The following is a 24,732-nucleotide window of genomic DNA, read 5'->3' as shown; positions in this document are numbered from 1 at the left end:
TTGGTTTGATCTAATATTGAACTTGATTCATACTGCTTTAAATGTTTTTCATTATTCTCTCTGCTCCTTTTTGCTCTCTTTTCAACTTGTGTGAGTCAACTCTAGTTTAAAGTAGTGTCTCTCTAGTTTTTCTGTATTTACAATGTTTTCTGTACATTCTGTCAGCAATTACTTATATACCTACCATACTTCTATTGTTCTGCATGAGTCTCATTTATTTATTAAGTCATGGTCACAAAGTATCTTCCTTGAAGTCTAGCCTTTCCACAAAGAATAAAGTAAGAGAAAAGGAGTCTCTATTTCATGCACATGGAAAAACCTTAACATAGAAATGTTTAAAAGATAGAACAGTTAACTGTCTTAAGTAAAGGTATTCCTGTGGCGGAAACCATGTGGGTACAAGGGAGACTTTATTTGAACATTTCAGATATTAGGGAATGACAGACAGCTTAGAACCATTCATTGGGGAAAAAATACTGCCAGATAGTTGTTAAAAAAAGTACTGTGGGCAAGTCCCTCATATGGAAAGCCAAGGAAAGGGGTAGAGCCTAAATATGGAAATAAAACTAACAAGGAAAGATGTTTTGATTCATGTTTTTCAGCAGAAATATATGCAGAACTTCTACTTCTGGGTAAAGTGGATTACCTTGTGGTAGACTATCATTCCATTGAGCACAATTAGAAAAGCTGTGAAAAATCATTTTTTAAAAGCCTTCAGGTATCTGAAAATCCCATGAAGACATAAAGATCTGGTAATCTGGAATTGAGCTCTCAATGTGGGGCCGATTGTTACTTTGTCATTTACTGGTTCTGTTTGAGAAATTTGCCTAGACAGAGAGTTATTAGCTCTCAGTAATGAGAAATCATCTGAGATTTTAGTGGTCTCTTGTGTTTATAGTGACAAAATTAAAGACTTTATGGGCCTGAAACACATGGTAAATTATCCCTGTCATCCCTGAAGCTGTGCAGGGCAAGAACCTAAAATGCTTAGCCCAAAACTATTTGGAAAAAAAAAACCTAAATTTTTAGCAATCATTCCTGGAGAGGCAAAAATAGATTTCAGAAACTGTTAGGGAAGGGGCCCACAGGATGTTTTCAAATTCCACTAAAAACACTGGTGAGTGACCAGAATGAAATAATAGACTTGAGTGTTATTACCGAAGTTGTGATGCAGCCTTAATTCCTTGGTTGCTTTAAGTTCTGAATACCCCATTCTGTCCTCCTACTAAAGAAACAAAGAACCTTATCACTAGGAGGATATCATGTGAAGTCCCATGAATTTTTCGACAAAATATCCAGCATTAGATTGAAAATTACCAGGCATGACAATAAACAAGACAATGTGACAGAGGACCAAGGGGGGAAAAAAAAAAGAACTTGATGGTCTAGATGCACAGATGATTCAGATGCTATGGTAGATAAGGACATTAACATAACTTTGACAGTTTTGTTTTGTTAGGTCTTTAGCATTTCCTACATTTATAAACTCATCTGTTTGCCATCTGCAAACAGATTATTTTACTTCTTTCTTTCCAATTTGGAAGCTTTCTTTTTCTTGCCTAATTGTTTTGGCCAGGATTTCTGGTACTATGCTGAGTAGAAGTGGTGTGGTGGTCATCCTTGCCTTGGTCCTGATCTTAGAGGAAAAACTTTTGATTTGACACTGAGTATATTAACTGTGGGCTTGTAATGTATGGTCTTTAGTATGTTGAGATACCTTCCTACTATACCAAGTTTACTGACAGTTTTTATCATGAAAGGGTAATGAATTTTGTCAAATGTTTTTTATGTATATATTTCTATGATCATGCAATTTTTATCTGTCATTCTATAAATTTGATATATCATATTAATTGATTTATGTTCAACCATCCTTGTTCAGAGGTAAATCCCACTTGTTAATGAGGTCTCATACTTTTAATGTATTGTTGAATTGGTTTGTTAGTATTTTGTTGAAGATTTTTGATTCTGTGTCCTCCAAGGATATTGGGGTGTGGTTTTCTTACAGTGTCTTTGTTCTGGTTTTAAAGCTGCAGGGCACAAAATCAACATCAGTTGCATTTCTATATGCTAACAATCAGCTATTCGAAAAGGAAATTAAGAAAATAATCCCATTTACAATAGTATCAAACCAAGGAGATAAAAAACTTATACACTGAAACTGTAAAACAGTGACAAAAGAAATTAAAGAAGTCAGTACTAAATGAAAAGACAACTTGTATTCATGGACTGGAAGAATTAATATTAAAATAGCCATACTACTCAAAGTGGTCTACAGACTCAGTGCAATCCCTGTAAAAACCCCAATGATATTTTTTTACAGAAATAGAAAACAATCTTAAAATTCCTATGAAGCCACAAAGATCCCAAAATAGTCAAAGCAATCTTGAGAGAAAAAAAGCAAAGCTGGAGGTATCATACTTCTTGATATCAAATTACAAAGCTATAGCAATTAAAATGGTATCTTACTAGTATAGAAGCCGACATATAGATCAGTGGAACAGAATAAAGAGGCCCCAAATAGACCTACACGTATATCATTGACTGATTTTTAACAAGAATGACAAGAATATGCAATGGAGAAAGAATCATTTCTTCAACAAATGGTGTTAGGAAAACTGGATATACACATGCAAAAGAATGAAACTGGACCTTTATCTTACACCATATATAAATATCAACTCAAAGTGAATTAAAGAGTTAAAAGTTAAGGCTTGAAACAATAAAACTCATAGAAGAAAATACAGGAGAAAAGCTTCATGACATCAATCTCTGCAATGACTTCTTGAAAGAGACACCCAAAGGACAAGCAACAAAAGCAAATATATAGAAGTGGGACTGTATTACACCAAAAAGCTCCTGCACAATGAAGGAAACAATCAACAAAATGAATAAATGACCTATGAAATGGGAGAAAATATTGGCAAACCATATATTTGATAGTGGTTAATATCCAAAATACAGTAGGAACTCCTTCAATTCAATAGAAAAAAAATACAAATAATGGATAAAAATGGGCAAACAACTTGAATAGATATTCCTCCAAAGAGGACACACAAATGGCCAACACATGTATGAAAAGGTGCTCAACATCACTAATCATCAGGGAAATGCAAATCAAAACTACAATAAGATATTACCTCATACTTGTCATGATGGCTATTATTAAAAAAACAAAAGATAACTGTTGGTGAGAATATGGAGAAATTGGAACCCTTGTATACTGTTGGTGGAAATCTAAAATGGTGCAGTCACTATGAAAAACATATGGAGATTCCTCAAAAATTAAAATAGAGCTACTATATGACCCAGCAATGCCACTAATGGGTATATATTCAAAAGAATTGAAATCAAGATCTAGAGGTGATATCTTCAGTCCCATGCCCATTGATGCATTATTCACAATAGTCAATATATGGATAAAACCTAAATGTCCATCATCATTTGGATAAAGAAATGTGGTATATACATACAATGGAATATTATTCCACCTTAAAAAAAGAAGGAAATTCTGCCATATGCAACAACATGTATGAATTGGAGGATATTATGCTAAATGAAACAACCAGTCATAGAAGGACATATGTTGCCTGATTCCAACTATATGAGATATCTGAATAGTCAACTCATAGCAACAGGGAGTAGAATAGTGGTTTCTAGGGGCTGTGGGGAGAAGGGAATAAGGAGTTGTTGTTCAATAGGTATAAAGTATCAGTTACACAAATGAGTAAGTTCTAGAGATGACGTATACAACTCTGCATCTATAGTTAATATTACGTAAGCATTTAAAAATTTGTTCAGAGGGTAGATCTCATGTTAAGTGTTCTTACCACAGTAAAAAAAAAAAAAAAAAAAAAAAAAAAAAAAAAAAAAAAACTCAAAACTTTGACTAATGTGTTAAAGAAAATGTGGAAAAAATGGGCTGAAATGATGAAGAAATGTAGCTACTATCTGATAATTGAAACCTATATTTTTTTTTAATTTTTTTAATGTTTATTTCTGAGGCAGAGAGACAGAGCATGAGTGGGGGAGGGGCAGAGAGAGAGAGAGAGAGAGAGACAGACAGACAGACAGACAGACTCAGAAGCAGGCTCCAGGCTCAGAGCTATCAGCACAGAGCTGGATGCGGGGCTCAGACTCACAAACCGTGAGATCATGACCTGAGCCAAAGTCGGTCGCTCAACCAACTGAGCCACCCAGGCACCCCAAAAACCTGTATGTTTTTTATTCAATTTATTTAAACCAAACAACAACAAAAAAACCCGAATATACCTATTTCTCCCAACCCACTTCCCACCTCTGGCAACTATTAATCTGTTTTCAGTTTCTATGAGCTTTTTATTTTTCTTTATTATTGTTTTTTTTTAGATTCCACATATAAAAGAGATCAATATTTGTCCTTTTCTGACTGACTTATTTCACTTAGCATAATGCCCTCAAGGTCCATTCATTTTGTGACAAATGGCAAGATTTCATTCTTTTTTAATAGCTAAACAATATTCTATTGTTTATATATACCACAATTTCTTTACCCATTCATCCATCGATGGACACTAAGGTTGGTTCCATATCTTGGCTATTACAAATAATGCTGCAATGAACATACAGAGGTGCATATATCTTTTCAAATTAGTGGGGGTTTTTTGTTTCCTTTAGATAAATACTCAGATTTGGAAGTTAAGAGCTCAACAGCTAGATTTAACAGCAAATTAAAGTAGAATATAGGATTGGTGAGTGGAAGAAAGAAGAATTAAAAGTATGCAAATACACTGAGGCAGAGATAAAAAGAAATATATAGAAAATGTGTAGGAGAAAGGACACCTAGACTACAAATTTCTCACATATATTTAAATGGAGTCTGAAATGGAGAGGAAAAAAAATGGGGCAGAATCATTACTTGGAAAAAAATCCTGGCTGAGAATTTTCCAAAACTAATGAAAGATATATACCAGTAGATTCAAAAAGCTCTAAGACCTAAACAGAATAAACAGAAATAAAACCAAAGCCAAAGGCTGGCACATCAAAATAGAACCCCTGAAAAGCAACAACAAATAGAAAAATTTTAAATCCCAGCAGGTTATTTTCTGGATATTGGTAAGTTGATTTTATGGTAAAATTTAAATGGAAATTCAGAGAGGACGAGAATTGGGAAGGCAATCATGAAGAAAAACAGAGCAGCAGGATATAGTCTATAAAAAGTCAGAATTTATATATAATTGTCAAAAATTAAGCTATGCTCCCATTGGTGTGGGGAAAGAAACACATATTTATATTACATAACAGTGAATACGTAAAGAAATATATAATCACCTGATTTATAAAAACGATGGCAATGTGGTTCAATGAGTAAAGGATGGTCTTTTAAGTACATAAAGCAGGGAAAATTGGACATATGTAAAAAACAAAAACAAAACAAAATACTTGACCTTAAATTCATATCATACACAGAAGCCATATCCAGATTGATTGTAGATTAGTTGTGAAAGATAAAACAATAGAGTTTTTAAAAGTAAACACAAAATTAGAGAGAGTTTGAGCAGATGAGTGGAGAATAAGATCCAGGCTGGATTTCAATGCTGGCTCTTTGTGGCCATAAGAATTCGGCTTTGTTTAAACATCCAATAATTATACAGGCACTACTGAGCTGTGTCTGAAACTCCTCATTTTTACAAACTAGTCAAAATAATTGTAGGTCTGTGAAAAAACGCTGATCAGGATGAATGAGGTGCATAAAAGATACAGGTGTTTTATGTAGATATATATTCTGCTCTTTTAATTTTGATTTTGCCGGAATTAGCTAACAAAATAAGACTATCTTGTGCAAACACTCTTGTCTCACTTTCATCACAGTGATTTAATCCAAAAAATGCAGCTGAGAGCTGCACCTTAATCACAAATCTCAGTTAAGTTCTCAAAATATAATCCAGATGTTGTCCTCTTTGGGCACTTCTATCCTCACCACACATTATTTTCAAAGGAAGACTCAACATGTGTCCAAATTCAGTCATAAGAAAACATTGAAAGCACCAGAGCAAGTCATGTAAATTTCACTAGTAGATGCCCTTGAAGGAGGCAAAATTTGAAGTAGCTTTAGAATTGTCAGAAAACAACATAGTGACAAATACAGAATTAAAAATGAATACTTGCATGAACCTTAACACATTGGAGAAGAGTGTTTTACTTTTCTTATGCTACATGGTTTAACACATGTGACTGGCTTTGTATTCAGCATCTCTTCTTGCCCCAGTCCCTAAACCTGAAGTTGAATTTGACACCTTTTTCCACTGAACATAAAAGCAAAATATCACATAAAAATCATTAGTGACCAATTAGAGATTCTGAGGGAAAACAGAACTTTTACTTTCAAACCTGACACTGCAAACAACTTAAAAGTTTAATTAGAAACGTGTATTTTCTTCTAACTCTCTCTCTGACCACACTTCCAACCTAGGATTTTCTCCTTGTTCCATTTGCTCTTTCTGCTGCCTCTTAAATACCTATTTCTCAGATTTATCACATTCCCCATTATGTTCAGATCCCCAGAATGCATAGATTACATCTTTGCTCACACAGGTGGCAGTTCCAGCAAGTTAGCTAGTCCTTTCTAGCACTTCTTATCTCCAATTACCCTGTGAATAAAATACTCTTTCTCATTTATACCTCTCCTACAAAAAATATCTGCATCCACCTCAAAAAATCTCAAGGAGAAGACAACACCAGAATGTACTTGTGATACTCAGGGCTCCACTGACTACTGCCTTAAACTCCTCTCCCAACTAAGGAATAAAAGGATCTTCTCAATATTCTCTTCTGGGTAGTGTTTCTGATCCAGTCTGATGACTTAGCTTTGAAGAAAGTCACTTTTTAATTCTGGAGTTGTCCCTATCAGTAGAGTCAGGCAAAGTTATAGTTTGACCAGTAGAGGTTAGTAGGTATATCTCAAGGTCACGGAATATGCAGTTAGTGCTATGAAAGGGGGAAGGGGTACAGAGATGAACTCAGAAGTTCAGTCCTCATCACATTTCATCCTGAGTCAGAGCCCACCTGACAGAAACATCTTTAGGTGGGTACTTCCTCCACTTTAGCTGCTAATTCTGGTATCTCTGCCTTACTTTCAAACTGCTCTCATTTCATGAGCTTAATTTCTCTATGACAAGAATATAGTTTCTACCCTTAAAAAAACTAAAATGAGTGTGGCTTCATGTTTCTACTTCCTAGTCTTGGGAAGTCCATTGTTTTTATTTCCAAATCTGCTTCTTCATGTCCCTGTTGGTCATATCAGCTCAGTGTAGGACAACCATCAGGCCAGAATTAAATTAGTGGGCAATTTCAGTGTCCAGGGCAAGTTCTGAAGGTCAATTTCTTCCTGTTCTCTTTAGTACATATGACCTCAGGCAGCTAAGCCACATGTGAGTAATCTGCAAATGGCCCACTTTGAACTGATAACAGAAGTGTCAAGTCAGTGATTCCATTTTATCTACTAAGGGTGGGCACTATTACCTCTAATCTTCTTCCTCCTGCATCAGCTTTACTAAGAGACAGATAGGAAGGGTAAATTTTTCGTTTTAAATGAATTCAAGGTCTTTCCACGAAGGCTTATTTATAAATTGCTCTTGAAGTGACTACCTCTGGGTAATCTAACACTTTCTCCACATCATCTTATCACAAATCTTATTACAAAGTCTCTGGAGTTCTAACATGTATGTAGAAGTCTTTTATTACCTGCCTTTTTGACTTATGATCAGAATCTTGTCATCTTAATCCTGGCCATTTTCCACTTTATAACATATTGCCCCCCAAACAAAGACATGTCCACCTTATGTAATTCTTAGCACTGGTCTTGAAAATGATTTTGTAATCTTTCTCATTTCTCTACTTTATACCTCTTACTCCTGAGAATTTCAGTGGTATATTCTGACCACAAATCAAAATATTTTTCTGATGTCACTGGCATTGCATTCCCCATACATTTCTCTCTTTTCTGGTAGCTTTTGACCTCAAAAAAATCATTCTAATACTTGGTTGATGACCAAATCACCCAATAGAGTACTTTCTCCAAGAAACTCTACATCTACAGACAACATCTGCCATGGATACCTTATTAGAATCTTGGAAAGATTTTGATATTAAGAAATTGGTTAACTTCTGTAGTTCAATTTCATTACTAGCCCAAGACTTTAGAATATCATTTACTGATTCTCTCACTCAATACATGAAATGGTACATGAATTTAGCACTTTATTTTAATCTTCAGTATTAAACTTTGCAAATACTCATAATGTTTCTCTCCTATGAAGTCATACGCCAACTATCATCATGGTTTGTGTCATTTGGCAACTATAGTGAGGAAACACTCTTGTTTCACTTTCATCATGATGATTTAATAAAAAATACATATGAGAACTGCACCTTAATCACAAATCCCAGTTAAGTTCTCAAAACATAACCCAGATTTTGTCCTTTTGGGGGGACTTCTATGCTCGCCACATATTAGTCTCAAAGAAAGACTCAACATGTGTCCAAATTCAACCATAAGAAAACACTGAAAGTATCAGTGAATCATGTGGATTTCACTAATGCGTTTTGTGGGGAGACAGAGGGCAAAGCTAGCACTGAGAACCACACTATAATCAGGTTAGTTTTTAAAAATTCCATCTATGGATGTCTGGTCTTCCAAGACCCTATTTGGTTAAACTGTTAATCTGTTTCCTTTTCTTTTGACATCTCTACCTTTTTCTCATATCATACATCATAACCTGCCACCTTTTACAAACACCCTTTCCAGACATGTGGACTTGGATTCTGCCTCCTTTTCATGTGGAACAATACCATCAGGCCATCTGGTCTTCTCCAGACCTCTCTGGAATGTTATGGATTCTTCATTATATGATAAAGTTTTTCAAGGGTTTCTTCACATTTCTTGTATTAGTTATCAAATATTCTAATTGAACTATTCTCACATGATCTAATTTATAATGTTCCTCTACTCATTCTATAGCATATTGTAAACATAAGTTTTGTAGATTTGGCATAACGTGTATTTATTTCAACTACAATACTTTAGTCACATAAAACGGACATGCTAAAACTGTTTAAATGTATGCTCTTAAAAATGTGAAATTTTAAATATTATTTTATTGTGCTAAAAACGCTTAACATGAGATTATCCTTTTAACAGATTTTTAATTAACAATACAGTATTGCTATCTATAGTGACAATGTTGTATAATATATCTCTAGAACATATTAATCTTGCATAGCTGAAATTTTATTAATTATACTATTGATTTTATTGATTATTGATTTTATTTATACATTGATTGGCAACTATCCATTTCTCTGGCTTCCAACCCCTGACAACAACAATTCTATTTTTTGCTTCCATGAGTCTAATTTACATACGTCCTATAAGTGGAATCATGGAATATTTGTCCTTCTGTGACTGATTTATTTCATTTAGCAGAATATCCTCGAGGTTCATCCATGTTGTCACATATAGTAAGTAGGCATGCAAAAGAATGAAACTGGGCCCTTCCCTTACATCATACACAAAAATCAACTCAAAATTAATTACAGACTTAAATATAAGATCTGAAATTGTAAAACTCCTAGAAGAAAACATAGGTGAAACTCTTATGCAAGGCTAATTATATGGTACATTTTTGTTGATATATGAAAGTTTGTGTAGTCTTTTATAAATCTCTATATTACCAAAAGTATTACCATAACTAACATTAAAATACATAAATACGTGTAAATATCCTACTGTATTATTTTCTAGAGAGTGGATAATATTCCAGTCATTTTAGTAGCAAGGCTACCGAACATTAAAATATAATAGATGCTTGCATTTAATTACTATGGATAATGATATTTATTATAAGTTGACCATTTTACTTACATCTTTCAGATGACCAAAAGTTGGTTTAGCTGTATGGAGCATAAGTTGCTTGGTCACTGGGTCTAATTCTAAAGGAAAACCAAAGAAAATATTTAGAATGTACTCAAAAGTAGTAAAAAAATAAACAAAGAGTGGAAAAGTTGTTAATATTTATCAATATTTTTATATGGAAGACCAAATTGGATTTCCCCTAATAATAAAATTGACTACTCATTTGTACTTTTTCCTAAATTCACATTCACGGATACTCTGATCATCACAGAGAATTTTAGCAAAAATTAATCTAATTTGTACAATGTCTAACTTCATAATCAGAAATTAGAAAGTGTTCTATACTTAAAATGTGGCAGACATGTTATTACAGATATATAATATCAGTGTCTCTTTGTTATTACAATGCCACATGTAATTTCATGTCTGTAAGATTATTGGTTGACTACCCCAAAGCCATTACATTATCCCTTGCCAAAATCACTTTATGAGAAGCTAAAAACACTAGATTATTTGCTTTTTCATGCTCCTAGAATCTCATTCTCCTAAGGCATAGGCATGTGGACAAACATAATGATAATTTATCATCCAAATGGGAAAACATTTGAGAATAAAGAGGAGTTATTTATAGTTGTTCTTGGACAATAGAGTGAGCATACCAGAAATTTAACCAATGGGATTTAAGAGGTAGTGTGCTGGGAGACTTTTGGGGAAATCTAAATTCCAGGATTTAAAAACAGTCTGCAGTGGGCAACTGCCTGTTATGTTCTGGACAAAGCTGTATTGGATCACAGAGCCTGCAGCAGCATTCTGGATGCATGAAAAGACAAGACTATGGACAACAGCCAACACATTGAGGATAGCACAGTGAACAGACAGAGAATCTTTGCTGACATCATTGGACAGTTTGCCTCTTCTTACCTAATAAATAACTTTATCCTTTTAATTAGGTGTCTTTTTCAACTCGTGCCAAAAGCATCCTAAATAATATATTCATTAATATTAATATGTACTAAAAATTGGGACCATGATATTTCATGTGCAATCCATTCAATTAACTATTGGACAAACTTTTTGATCATTTTTCCTCCTTAGTTTTATGTAGTCTTTATAATCTCTGTCTTCTTCAATATTGGAATATATGATGAATCTACCAATATTTTTAAGGTAAAGAGGTGTCAAAACACACTATGTAATATCAGCAAACCTATTAGCCAATTTTATAGTTGGCTTAAAAATCAATCACTAATTAAAATCATGATGTTAACTTAGTATCTTGAAAAATAAAAGTTGCTCTAAGTAACAGAATTTAAAAAAACACTGGAGTAGTTAATAACTCAAATTCATTTGACTGTAACATTAGAACACATTTAAGTTAGCTAAACTAAAAAAGTATATGCTTGAAAAGGGCATACAAAATAAAAAGAGTAGAGTGACAACATGGCATAATGAAACACTAAATATGGGATAAGAAATATTAGGAAACAAGGATGCTAGCTTTGTACATTGGAAACTATGCAATCCTTCTCATACTGTTGCATTTGCTTCCCCTTAAAGTATCTGTCCACTTTCTTCACTGCCTCATTTTATATAACATTAATATGAGAGGCCCCCAAATCAACTTGACATAATCTTATAATTCAGGAAACTACCAGTTGACCCAGTACTTATGACAGAGTTCATTTATTGAGAAAAGATAATTGGCTTGTCCCAACCTATAAATTTGTTCACATCAATTAAGGATACATCCCTAATTTGATACATCAATTAAAAGAGACTGATTAAGGAGCTCTTTTTTCTGGGTCTGTGAGTGGGAAACAGAAATGAAATTGGTATAAGAAGCCAAGGAAACTCAAAGTTGATTGAGCATATTAAATGCTAGACACCACCAGACAAATTTCATGTTATTTTGTGCAATTCTCACATAATTTCTACAAGATAGGTATTCTTGCAACAATTTCACAAATGAGAAATTGAGGCCTCAGGAAAATTAAGCAAGTGACATTGCCAAGATTTTAGCCAAAGTTTGTCTATCTCAAAAAAGGTAGAAAATGGATAATGACCTCATTTTAAGTCATAGATATAGTTTCCACTTTTGTTTTTCATTAACAGAAGACACATCACAGAATTGTATGGATTTTTCCTCAGTTTCATGGGTATAAAAGTATAGGAACATCATTGTTGTAATAGATGTTAGCATTAATATTCATGTTTTTTTAAACACCATCCTTAGGTTGCCCAGATAATGATGTTGCATTTAATAATTTAGAATATCAAGCAATTTATATCAGAGAAAAGAACACATAGCTAAATTGTAACTAGGAAGCAGTTTTTTTTTTTTAATATATGAAATTTATTGTCAAATTGGTTTCCATACAACACCCAGTGCTCATCCCAAAAGGTGCCCTTCTCAATACCCATCACCCACCCTCCCCTCCCTCCCACCCCCCATCAACCCTCAGTATGTTCTCAGTTTTTAACAGTCTCTTATGTTTTGGTTCTTTCCCACTCTAACCTCTTTTTTTTTTTTCTTCCCCTCCCCCATGGGTTTCTGTTAGGTTTCTCAGGATCCACATAAGAGTGAAACCATATGGTATCTGTCTTTCTCTGTATGGCTTATTTCACTTAGCATCACATTCTCCAGTTCCATCCACGTTGCTACAAAAGGCCATATTTCATTCTTTCTCATTGCCACGTACTATTCCATTGTGTATATAAACCACAATTTCTTTATCCATTCATCAGTTGATGGACATTTAGGCTCTTTCCATAATTTGGCTATTGTTGAGAGTGCTGCTATAAACATTGGGGTACAAGTGCCCCTATGCATCAGTACTCCTGTATCCCTTGGGTGAATTCCTAGCAGTGCTATTGCTGGGTCCTAGGGTAGGTCTATTTTTAATTTTCTGAGGAACCTCCACACTGCTTTCCAGAGCGGCTGCACCAATTTGCATTCCCACCAACAGTGCAAGAGGGTTCCCGTTTCTCCACATCCTCTCCAGCATCTATAGTCTCCTGATTTGTTCATTTTGGCCACTCTGACTGGCGTGAGGTGATATCTGAGTGTGGTTTTGATTTGTATTTCCCTGATAAGGAGCGACGTTGAACATCTTTTCATGTGCCTGTTGGCCATCCGGATGTCTACTTTAGAGAAGTGTCTATTCATGTTTTCTACCCATTTCTTCACTGGGTTATTTGTTTTTCGGGTGTGGAGTTTGGTGAGCTCTTTATAGATTCTGGATACTAGCCCTTTGTCCAATATGTCATTTGCAAATATCTTTTCCCATTCCGTTGGTTGCCTTTTAGTTTTGTTGGTTGTTTCCTTTGCTGTGCAGAAGCTTTTTATTTTCATAAGGTCCCAGTAATTCACTTTTGCTTTTAATTCCCTTGCCTTTGGGGATGTGTCGAGTAAGAGATTGCTACGGCTGAGGTCAGAGAGGTCACTTCCTGCTTTCTCCTCTAGGGTTTTGATGGTTTCCTGTCTCACATTCAGGTCCTTTATCCATTTTGAGTTTATTTTTGTGAATGGTGTGAGAAAGTGGTCTAGTTTCAACTTTCTGCATGTTGCTGTCCAGTTCTCCCAGCACCATTTGTTAAAGAGACTGTCTTTTTTCCATTGGATGTTCTTTCCTGCTTTGTCAAAGATGAGTTGGCCATACGTTTGTGGGTCTAGTTCTGGGGTTTCTATTCTATTCCATTGGTCTATGTGTCTGTTTTTGTGCCAATACCATGCTGTCTTGATGATGACAGCTTTGTAGTGGAGGCTAAAGTCTGGGATTGTGATGCCTCCTGCTTTAGTCTTCTTCTTCAAAATTACTTTGGCTATTCGGGGCCTTTTGTGGTTCCATATGAATTTTAGGATTGCTTATTCTAGTTTCGAGAAGAATGCTGGTGCAATTTTGATTGGGATTGCATTGAATGTGTAGATAGCTTTGGGTAGTATTGACATTTTGACAATATTTATTCTTCCAATCCATGAGCAGGGAATGTCTTTCCATTTCTTTATATCTTCTTCAATTTCCTTCATAAGCTTTCTATAGTTTTCAGCATACAGATCTTTTACATCTTTGGTTAGATTTATTCCTAGGTATTTTATGCTTCTTGGTACAATTGTGAATGGGATCAGTTTCTTTATTTGTCTTTCTGTTGCTTCATTGTTAGTGTATAAGAATGCAACTGATTTCTGTACATTGATTTTGTATCCTGCAACTTTGCTGAATTCATGTATCAGTTCTAGCAGACTTTTGGTGGAGTCTATCGGATTTTCCATGTATAATATCATGTCATCTGCAAAAAGCGAAAGCTAAACTTCATCTTTGCCAATTTTGATGCCTTTGATTTCCTTTTGTTGTCTGATTGCTGATGCTAGAACTTCCAGCACTATGTTAAACAACAGCAGTGAGAGTGGGCATCCCTGTCGTGTTCCTGATCTCAGGGAAAAAGCTCTCACTTTTTCCCCATTGAGGATGATGTTAGCTGTGGGCTTTTCATAAATGGCTTTTATGATCTTTAAGTATGTTCCTTCTATCCCGACTTTCTCAAGGGTTTTTATTAAGAAAGGGTGCTGGATTTTGTCAAAGGCCTTTTCTGCATCGATTGACAGGATCATATGGTTCTTCTCTTTTTTTTTGTTAATGTGATGTATCACGTTGATAGATTTGCGAATGTTGAACCAGCCCTGCATCCCAGGAATGAATCCCACTTGATCATGGTGAATAATTCTTTTTATATGCCGTTGAATTCGATTTGCTAGTATCTTATTGAGAATTTTTGCATCCATATTCATCAGGGATATTGGCTGTAGTTCTCTTTTTTTACTGGGTCTCTGTCTGGTTTAGGAATCAAAGTAATACTGGCTTCATAGAATGAGTCTGGAAGTTTTCCTTCCCTTTCTATTTCTTGGAATAGCTTGAGAAGGATAGGTATTATTTCTGCTTTAAATGTCTGGTAGAACTCCCCTGGGAAGCCATCTGGTCCTGGACTCTTATTTGTTGGGAGATTTTTGATAACCGATTCAATTTCTTCGCTGGTTATGGGTCTGTTCAAGCTTTCTATTTCCTCCTGATTGAGTTTTGGAAGAGTGTGGGTGTTTAGGAATTTGTCCATTTCTTCCAGGTTGTCCAATTTGTTGGCATATAATTTTTCAGAGTATTCCCTGATAATTGTTTGTATCTCTGAGGGATTGGTTGTAATAATTCCATTTTCATTCATGATTTTATCTATTTGGGTCATCTCCCTTTTCTTTTTGAGAAGCCTGGCTAGAGGTTTGTCAATTTTGTTTATTTTGTCAAAAAACCAACTCTTGGTTTCGTTGATCTGCTCTACAGTTTTTTTAGATTCTATATTGTTTATTTCTGCTCTGATCTTTATTATTTCTCTTCTTTGCTGGGTTTAGGCTGCCTTTGCTGTTCTGCTTCTATTTCCTTTAGGTGTGCTGTTAGATTTTGTATTTGGGATTTTTCTTGTTTCTTGAGATAGGCCTGGATTGCAATGTATTTTCCTCTCAGGACTGCCTTTGCTGCATCCCAAAGCGTCTGGATTGTTGTATTTTCATTTTCGTTTGTTTCCATATATTTTTTAATTTCTTCTCTAATTGCCTGGTTGACCCACTCATTCGTTAGTAGGGTGTTCTTTAACCTCCATGCTTTTGGAGGTTTTCCAGACTTTTTCCTGTGGTTGATTTCAAGCTTCATAGCATTGTGGTCTGAAAGTATGCATGGTATAATTTCAATTCTTGTAAACTTATGAAGGGCTGTTTTGTGACCCAGTATATGATCTATCTTGGAGAATGTTCCATGTGCACTCGAGAAGAAAGTATATTCTGTTGCTTTGGGATGCAGAGTTCTAAATATATCTGTCAAGTCCATCTGATCCAATGTATCATTCAGGGCCCTTGTTTCTTTATTGACCGTGTGTCTAGATGATCTATCCATTTCTGTAAGTGGGGTGTTAAAGTCCCCTGCAATGACCACATTCTTATCAATAAGGTTGCTTATGTTTATGAGTAATTGTTTTATATATTTGGGGGTTCCGGTATTCGGCGCATAGACATTTATAATTGTTAGCTCTTCCTGATGGACAGACCCTGTGATTATTATATAATGCCCTTCTTCGTCTCTTGTTACAGCCTTTAATTTAAAGTCTAGTTTGTCTGATATAAGTATGGCTACTCCAGCTTTCTTTTGGCTTCCAGGAGCATGATAAATAGTTCTCCATCCCCTCACTCTCAATCTAAAGGTGTCCTCAGATCTAAAATGAGTCTCTTGTAGACAGCAAATAGATGGGTCTTGTTTTTTTATCCATTCTGATACCCTATGTCTTTTGGTTGGCGCATTTAATCCATTTACATTCAGTGTTATTATAGAAAGATACGGGTTTAGAGTCATTGTGATGTCTGTATGTTTTATGCTTGTAGTGATGTCTCTGGTACTTTGTCTCACAGGATCCCCCTTAGGATCTCTTGTAGGGTTGGTTTAGTGGTGACAAATTCCTTCAGTTTTTGTTTGTTTGGGAAGACCTTTATCTCTCCTTCTATTCTAAATGACAGACTTGCTGGATAAAGGATTCTCGGCTGCATATATTTTCTGTTCAATACATTGAAGATCTCGTGCCAAGCCTTTCTGGCCTGCCAAGTTTCAAAAGAGAGATCAGTCACCAGTCTTATAGGTCTCTCTTTATATGTGAGGGCACGTTTATCCCTTGCTGCTTTCAGAATTTTCTCTTTATCCTTGTATTTTGCCAGTTTCACTATGATATGTCATGCAGAAGATCGATTCAAGTTACATCTGAAGGGAGTTCTCTGTGCCTCTTGGATTTCAATGCCTTTTTCCTTCCCCAGTTCAGGGAAGTTCTCAGCTATAATTTCTTCAAGTACCCCTTCAGCAACTTTCCCTCTCTCTTCCTCCTCTGGGATACCAATTATGCGTATATTATTTTTTTTTAGTGTATCACTTAGTTTACTAATTTTCCCCTCATACTCCTGGATTTTTTTTATCTCTCTTTCTCTCAGCTTCCTCTTTTTCCATAACTTTATCTTCTAGTTCACCTATTCTCTCCTCTGCCTCTTCAAGCCGAGCCATCGTGGATTCCATTTTGTTTTGCATTTCATTTAAAGTGCTTTTCAGCTCCTCGTGACTGTTCCTTAGTCCCTTGATCTCTGTAGCAAGAGATTCTCTGCTGTCCTTTATACTGTTTTCAAGCCCAGCGATTAATTTTATGACTATTATTCTAAATTCACTTTCTGTTATATTATTTAAATCCTTTTTGATCAGTTCATTAGCTGTTGTTATTTCCTGGAGATTCTTCTGAGGGGAATTCTTCCGTTTGATCATTTTGGATGGTCCCTGGAGTGGTGAGGACCTGCAGGGCACTTCCCCTGTGCTGTGGTGTATAACTGGAGTTGGTGGGCGGGGCCGCAGTCCGACCTGATGTCTGCCCCCAGCCCACCGCTGGGGCCACAGTCAGACTGGTGTGTGCCTTCTCTTCCCCTCTCCTAGGGGTGGTATTCCCTGTGGGGTGGCGTGGCCCGTCTGGGCTACTTGCACACTGCCAGGCTTGTGGTGCTGGGGATCTGGCTTATTAGCTGGGGTGGGTAGGCAAGGTGCACGGGGGCTGGAGGGGCAGGCTTAGCTCGCTTTTCCTTAGTTGATCCACTTCAGGAGGGGCCCTGTGGCAGCGGGAGGGAGTCAGATCCGCTGCCGGAGGTTTGGCTCCGCAGAAGCACAGAGTTGGGTGTTTGCGCTGAGCGAGCAAGTTCCCTGGCAGGAACTGGTTCCCTTTGGGATTTTGGCTGGGGGATGGGCGGGGGAGATGGCGCTGGCGAGCGCCTTTGTTCCCCGCCAAGCTGAGCTCTGCCGTCCGGGGGCTCAGCAGCTCTCCCTCCCTTTGTCCTCCAACCTTCCCACTTTCTGAGCAGAGCTGTTAACTTATGACCTCCCAGACGCTAAGTCGCGCTTGCTGTCAGAACACAGTCCATCCGGCCCCTCTGCTTTTGCCAGCCAGACTCGGGGGCTCTGCTTGGCCGGCGGGCCGCCCCTCCATCCCGGCTCCCTCCCGCCAGTCCGTGGAGCGCGCACCACCTCGCCGCCCTTCCTACCCTCTTCCGTGGGCCTCTCGTCTGCGCTTGGCTCCGGAGACTCCGTTCTGCTAATCCTCTGGCGGTTTTCTGGGTTATTTAGGCAGGTGTAGGTGGAATCTAAGTGATTAGCAGGACGCTCGGTGAGCCCAGCGTCCTCCTATGCCTCCATCTTCCCTCTCCTAGGAAGCAGTTTTTGATGTGGCTATAGCATTTTCATAACTTTTAAGTTGTAGTTGTAATAGCAAATAAAAGTAGTCTGGGAGTGAGTGGTCATTCATAAGCCAACTTTTGGGACTGAGTTGCCTCTCTTTACCTCCATTAACTGCTCAGACAAGAATTAAAAGTGGGAAGATGCCATCTGTGAATTGCACTCGATTCTGACATACAGAATTTTCACTCCTTTTCTAACAACATTTTAACAAGCAAAGAAGCACACTTTTGCAAAGGTGTATGCAGAAATGCCATGTGATTCCATTTCAGTAATTATGATAGCCATAAAATAATTATTGTTTCCTTTTTTTTTTTTTTTTTTTTGAGGCTTCAGAGAGATCTCAGGAAGGACAGCTAAAAAAGTAATGTCAGATTGATCTACAGGATGTGATTCAAAGGGCCCTGCTGGTAGCAGGCTTTTCTGAAGAAGAATGCCTTCAAGAGTTGACATATTTTTATTATAGTGCTTACATGAAGCTCTGAAACCTCAGGAATTGTTATAGAAATGGTACTGGGACTGAGTCCAATGAAAAAAAATTGAAAAAAAATAAGGGTTTCTGAAAAAATGATTATAGGATGCTTTTCATTTATTCTGAAAATGTAGTGAAATATATTGATACACTCTTTAATGTTACACTAACCTTACATTTCTGGAATAAACCCAACTTGGTTGTGATAAATAGCCATTTGTATATATTTCTGGATTCAGTATACTAATATATTATTACAATTTTGCATATTGTTTATTTTTGAAATTGGCCAGTGATTTTCTTCTTGTAATGTTTTGAGATGTTTTAAAGGCTAATTTAAAAAGTTTAAGACTGTTTTTCTTCTCTTTAGAAGCGTTAAGAGTAATCTTGTTAAGATTGACATATGTCTTCTTAAATAATTGGTAGAATTCACAGATTACCAAACAAAATGGGCCTGTATGGGAAGATTTTAAATTATCTATTCAGTTTCTTTAACAGACACAAAATTATTTACATTTTCTGTTTCTTTTGTGAAGATTTTCTCTTTTTTTTTTCTTTATTTTTTCTTTTTGGCTGTATGCCCAACAAAGGCTTGAACTCATGACTCTGAAATCAAGAGTTGCATGCTCTACTGACTAAGCCAGCCAGGCACTCCATTTTGTGAAAATTTTCTAAGGTTTTGCTTTTCCAGGCAATTGTCCATTTTACCTAAATACTCAAATTTATTGGCATGTAGTGATTCATAATAGCCTTTTATGGTTTTAAATGTCTGCACCTGTAGTGTTTTCACCTTTCTCATATCTAATATAGCATATGTTCTATTTCTCTTTCCTTATAGATAGATAGCACATATACTGATAAGGAGATTGAACAGTTGTCAAAAATATCCCAGTGAAGAAAAATCCAGGGCCAGATGGCTGTACTGATGAAATTGACCAAACATTTAAAGAAGTAAAACCAATACTTCTCAAACTATTAAAAAGAGAGAAAGAGAGAGAGAGACAGAGAGAGAAAAGAACACTTCCAAACTCATTTTATGACGCCTGCAGTATCCTGATACCAAAGCCAGATAAGGACATTATCAGAAAAGAGAACTATAGGTCAATATCCCTGATAAATATAGATGCAAATATGCTCAATAAAATACTAGGAAACTGATTTCAGTAGCACAATAAAAAGACCATTCATCATGATTAAGTGGAACTTATGTGGATGCAAAGATGTTTCAACATACACAAACAATGTGATACTTCACATTAATTGAATGAAAGAAAAGAACCGTATAATTCTCTAAACAGATGCAGAAAAAAGTATGTGGCATAATGTAACCTCTATTCATGATTAAAAAAATACCTAACAAATTAGGCATAGAAGGAACATATCTCAACATAATAAAGGTCATTATAAGAAGCCCACAGCTAACATCATACTCAATGATGAAAGGTCAAAATCTTTTCCTCTAAGGTCAGAAACAAAAGTGCCCACTCTCACCACTTGGATTCAACATAGTACTAGAAGCTCTAGCTAGAACAATCAGGCAAGAAAAATAAATAAAAGTCATCAGAATTGAACAGAAAGAAATAAAATCACTATTTGCAGATGACATGATTTTATTTCACTATTTTTAGGATTTTTTATGTTAAGTGTTTATTTTAATTCCAGTTAGTTAACATACTGACATGATTTTATATACAGAATTTCCAAAAAAAATCAACCAAAAAACTGTTAGAATTAATCAACATTCAGAAAGTTGCAGGATAAAAAATTAACATACAAATAATCAGTAGTGCTTCTATACACTAACAACAAATTTTTTGAAAAGGAAATAAAGAAATTGATCCCATTACAATAGCATCAAAAACAATGAAATATTTAAGAATAAATTTTACCAATGAGGTGAAAGATCTTTACTATGAAAACTACAAGATTTTAATGAAAGAATTAAAGAAGACACAAATAAATGAAAAAATATCCTGTGTTATTCATACATTGTAATAATTAATATTGTTTAAATGTAAATACTACCAAAGCCACCTACAGATTCAATGTAATCCTCTTCAAGATTGAAATAGTATTCGTTACCAAAAAAGGAAAAAAAATACTCCTAAAATTTACATGAAACTGCAAAAAAAAAAAAAAAAGAAAGAAAGAAAGAAAGAAAGAAAGAAAGAAACCAAAGAGCCAAAGAAATCCTAAGAAGAACAAAGCAAGAAGCATCAGACTTTCTTTTTTAAAGCTATACTCTAAAGCTGTAATAATTAAAACAATACGGTACTGGTATAAAAACAGACAAATAGACCACTGGAACAGAATTGAGAACTCAGAAATAAACTCAGGCATGTATGATCAAGTAATATTTGACGAGGGAGTCAAAAATACTCAGTGGAGAAAAGACAGTCTCTTTAATAAATGGTTCTGGGGAAACTGGATATTCATATATAAGAGAATAAAACTTGAGGCCTATCTTACACCACTCAGAAAAAATAACTCAAAATGGATTAAATACTTAAATGTAGGACCTGAAACCATGAAACTCCTAGAGAAATATAGAAACAGTCTCCTTGATTTGGGTCTTGGTAATGAGTTTTTTAAGAAATTATGCCTAAAGCAAGAAACTAAATTAAAAATAAATGTGAGTACATCAGAATAAAAACCTTCTGCACAAGACTGTAACCATCAACAAAGTGAGAAGAGAATCTGCAGAATGGTAAATAATATTTGTCAACCATATATTTGAGAAGAGGTTAATATCTGAAATATACAACACACTTCTACAACTCAATGGCAAAAAAACCCCAAATAATTCAATTTTAAAAATGGGCAAAAGATCTGAATAGAAATTTTTCAAAAAATATACAAATGGCTGACATCTATGAAAGATGTATAACATCACTAGTCATTAAGGAAGTAAAAATTAAAACCACAATGAGATATCACCTCACACCTACTAAGAGTAGCCATCATCAAGAAGACAAGAGGTAACAAATGCTGGTGGGATGAGGACAAAAAAGATCTCTTGTACATTGTTGGTGGGATTGTAAATTGGTACAGCCATTATGGAAAACAATATAGAGGTTTCTCAAAAAGGTAAAAATACAGGGGCACCTGGGTGGATCAGTCAGTTAAGCATTTGACTCTTGATTTTGGCTCAGGTCATGATCTCAGGGTTTGTGAGCTCAAGCCCTGTGTCAGGCTTCACGCTGAACTGTCTGTGTGAAGGGTGCTTGGGATTCTCTCTTTCCCTCTCTTTCTGCCCTTCCCCCAATCACACACTCTCTCTTAAAATAAATAAATAGACATTTAAAACAATATTTAAAGTAAAAATAGAACTAACATGTGATCCAGAAATTCCATTTCTAAAAATATATCCAAAGAAACTGAAAACACTAACTAAAAAAGATATCTGCACCCCATGTTCATAGAAACATTATTTATAATAGCCAAGACATGGATGAATGGATAAAGAAGTTGTGATACACACCCATACACACATTCACACATTTTATACATCCAACAGAGAATCGTGCAGCCATTAAAAATGAGGAAATCTTACCATTTGTGACAACATGGATGAAACTTGCAGGCATTATGTTAAGTGAAATAAGTCATACAGAGAAAGACAAATATTGTATGATCTCACTTATATGCAGAATCAAAAAAAACTTACAGAAAAAGAGATCAGATTTGTAGTAATCAGAGGTGAGGGTTAGAGGAGGAGGTATCAAAAGGTACAAACTTCTAGTCATAAGATAAATAAGTACTAGGGATCTAATATACAACATGATGTTAACACTGCTATATGATATAAAGGAAAGTTGTTAAGACTAAATCCTAAGAATTCTCACCACAAAGACAAGGGTTTTTTCTTTTGTTTATAGTTATATGGCGTTATGGATATTAACTAAACATACTGTGGTAATAATTACACAATATATGTCAATTAGAACATCATGATGTATATCTATATGTAATCATTTCCCTGCAAAACTAGAAAATATGCTTAAAATATCTATGAATGTTATTTTCCCAATTTGCCTAAAAGGACAAAATAAAGTATAAGATCATCTCAATTTAAGCTAGGAAAACTTCTCAGGTTATTTAAATTTTTCCTGAATTTTTTGGTAGTCCATAAATCTAAGATACTGAAGTCATCTCTGATTAGCAGGAAAGAACAATCCAGTGGATTTGTGCCCAAAGCACTAATGAATGTGAAAGTAATCCATATAAAATTTCATTTAGTTGCAATAATGAAAGAAATTTTAAAAAATTACATCAAATCTTTCTCCTATGCAATCAAAACCATATGTTTTTAAAACTATGTTTTTGCATATCATTTAAACAATATTTTCAGGGTTTTATTCACTTTGTGGCCACTAATCTTAGTACTTATGGAAAACAATATTTTTAATGTCACTAAGACAGTATTTTTTACATCACTGCTATTTATTAATGGAAAATTCAACTAATTTGCAGGGAATATTTCAGTACACAAAACTTGGCGGGAATTCCGAAAATAGTTATTACTATATTACAGCTATTATAGAAATGGGTAAGAGGTGTCTGGGTGGCTCAGTTGGTTAAGCTCAGACTTAAAAAAATAGATAAAAAATAAAATGAAAAAGAACAGATGCCTTATGTCAGAAAAAAATTATCAATAATTACCTATCCATAAAACTCTAATAAATTGGGGTGCCTGGGTGGCTCAGTGGGTTAAGTGTCCGACTTCAGCTCAGGTCATGATCTCATAGCTTATGGGTTCAAGCCCCAAGTCTCACTCTTTGCTGACAGCTCAGAGCCTGGAGCCTGCTCCGGATTCTGTGTCTCCCCCTCTTTCTCTATTCTTCCCCCACTCATGCTCTCTCTCTCTCTCTCTCTCTCTCTCTGAAAAATAAATAAACATTAAAAAAAATTTTAAAACCTCCAATAAATTTACTTTTGATAAGTGGCTAATACTTAACTGAGTGATTTTTAACATATTTCTAAAGAACAGCTTATTTGGTTGCCTATGGATCAACAACTTTTGGCAATAGCACAGTGTTTGTGAGGATTTTGTAAAGTGAGTTTTGAAATATTTGTGTGAATGAAATAAATATATAATAGATACACCTAGGCTAATCCTCCTTATAAAATATCTGAACATTGGGGCTCCTGGGTGGCTCCATCAGTTGAGCGTCCGACTTTGGCTCAGGTCATGATCTCACAGTTTGTGAGTTCAAGCCCCCGTCGGGCTCTGTGCTGACAGCTCAGAGCCTGGAGCCTGCTTTGGATTCTGTGTCCCCCTCTCTGTGCCCCTCTACCGTTTGTGCTCTCTCTCTGTCTCTCAAAAATAAAATAAATAAATGTAAGAAAAAATAAAATAAAATATCTGAGCATAGCTACATAATGGAAAAGACTTTGTATTTTTAGTAAATTGTAAGTTAAAAATGGAATTCTGTTTATTCATTCAGTAAACATATTAGTTTCAATTGTATACCAGAAATAACAGTAAATAAAATAAACTCTCTGACCTTGGATAGCTCACATTTTAGTGTAAGTAATTAATTTCTTTTTACTTATTAATTACTCATTGTTCTAGTGTAAGTAATTAAAATACTTAAAATAAGATGAAAATTCCACATGTGAGTGAAATCATGTAGTATTTGTCTTCTCTGACTGACTTCTTTGCTTAGTATAATACTCTCTAGGTCCACCCATTTCTTTGTAACTAGCAAGATTTCGTTCTTTTTGATGGCTGAGTAATATTCCATTGTAGATATGTATACCACACCTTCTTTATCCATTCCTCAGTCAATGGACATTTTGGCTCATTCCATAATTTGGCTATTGTTGATAATGCTGCTATAAGCATCAGGATGCATATATCCCTTCAAATCAATATATTTGTATCCTTTGGATAATTATCTAATAATACAATTGCTGGGTCATGGAATGGTTCTATTTTTAACTTTTGAGTCACCTCCATACTGTTTTCCAGAGTGGCTGCAGCAGTTTGCATTTGCACCCACCAAAAGAATAAGAGGGTTCCCCTTTCTCCGTATCCTCATCAACACCAGTTTTTTCCGGTGTTGTTAATTCTAGCCATT

At 35.5% G+C, this 24,732-nt stretch overlaps 1 protein-coding gene across 3 annotated transcripts in view; it reads right to left on the bottom strand.

The window, feature by feature from the left end:
• CNBD1 (cyclic nucleotide binding domain containing 1) overlaps nucleotides 1–24,732 on the bottom strand; it is a 457,457-nt gene that overhangs the window by 32,310 nt on the left and 400,415 nt on the right. For 2 of the 3 annotated variants that reach the window (XM_053896366.1, XM_053896367.1), the window contains exon 11: nucleotides 9,902–9,969. In XM_053896366.1, coding sequence (XP_053752341.1) covers nucleotides 9,902–9,969 — 68 coding nt within the window. Of the gene's footprint in view, nucleotides 1–1,157; nucleotides 1,226–9,901; nucleotides 9,970–24,732 lie in introns of those variants that run through there. The other variant, XM_019453410.2, reaches the window with a different exon arrangement.

This window comes from Panthera pardus, unplaced genomic scaffold, assembly GCF_024362965.1.
Source record: "Panthera pardus isolate Hobbes unplaced genomic scaffold, ASM2436296v1 HiC_scaffold_7, whole genome shotgun sequence".
NCBI classification, from domain to species: Eukaryota; Metazoa; Chordata; class Mammalia; order Carnivora; family Felidae; genus Panthera; species Panthera pardus.
Note: the sequence above shows the minus strand (reverse complement) of the source record. Positions and strands in the feature narration are given on the sequence as shown.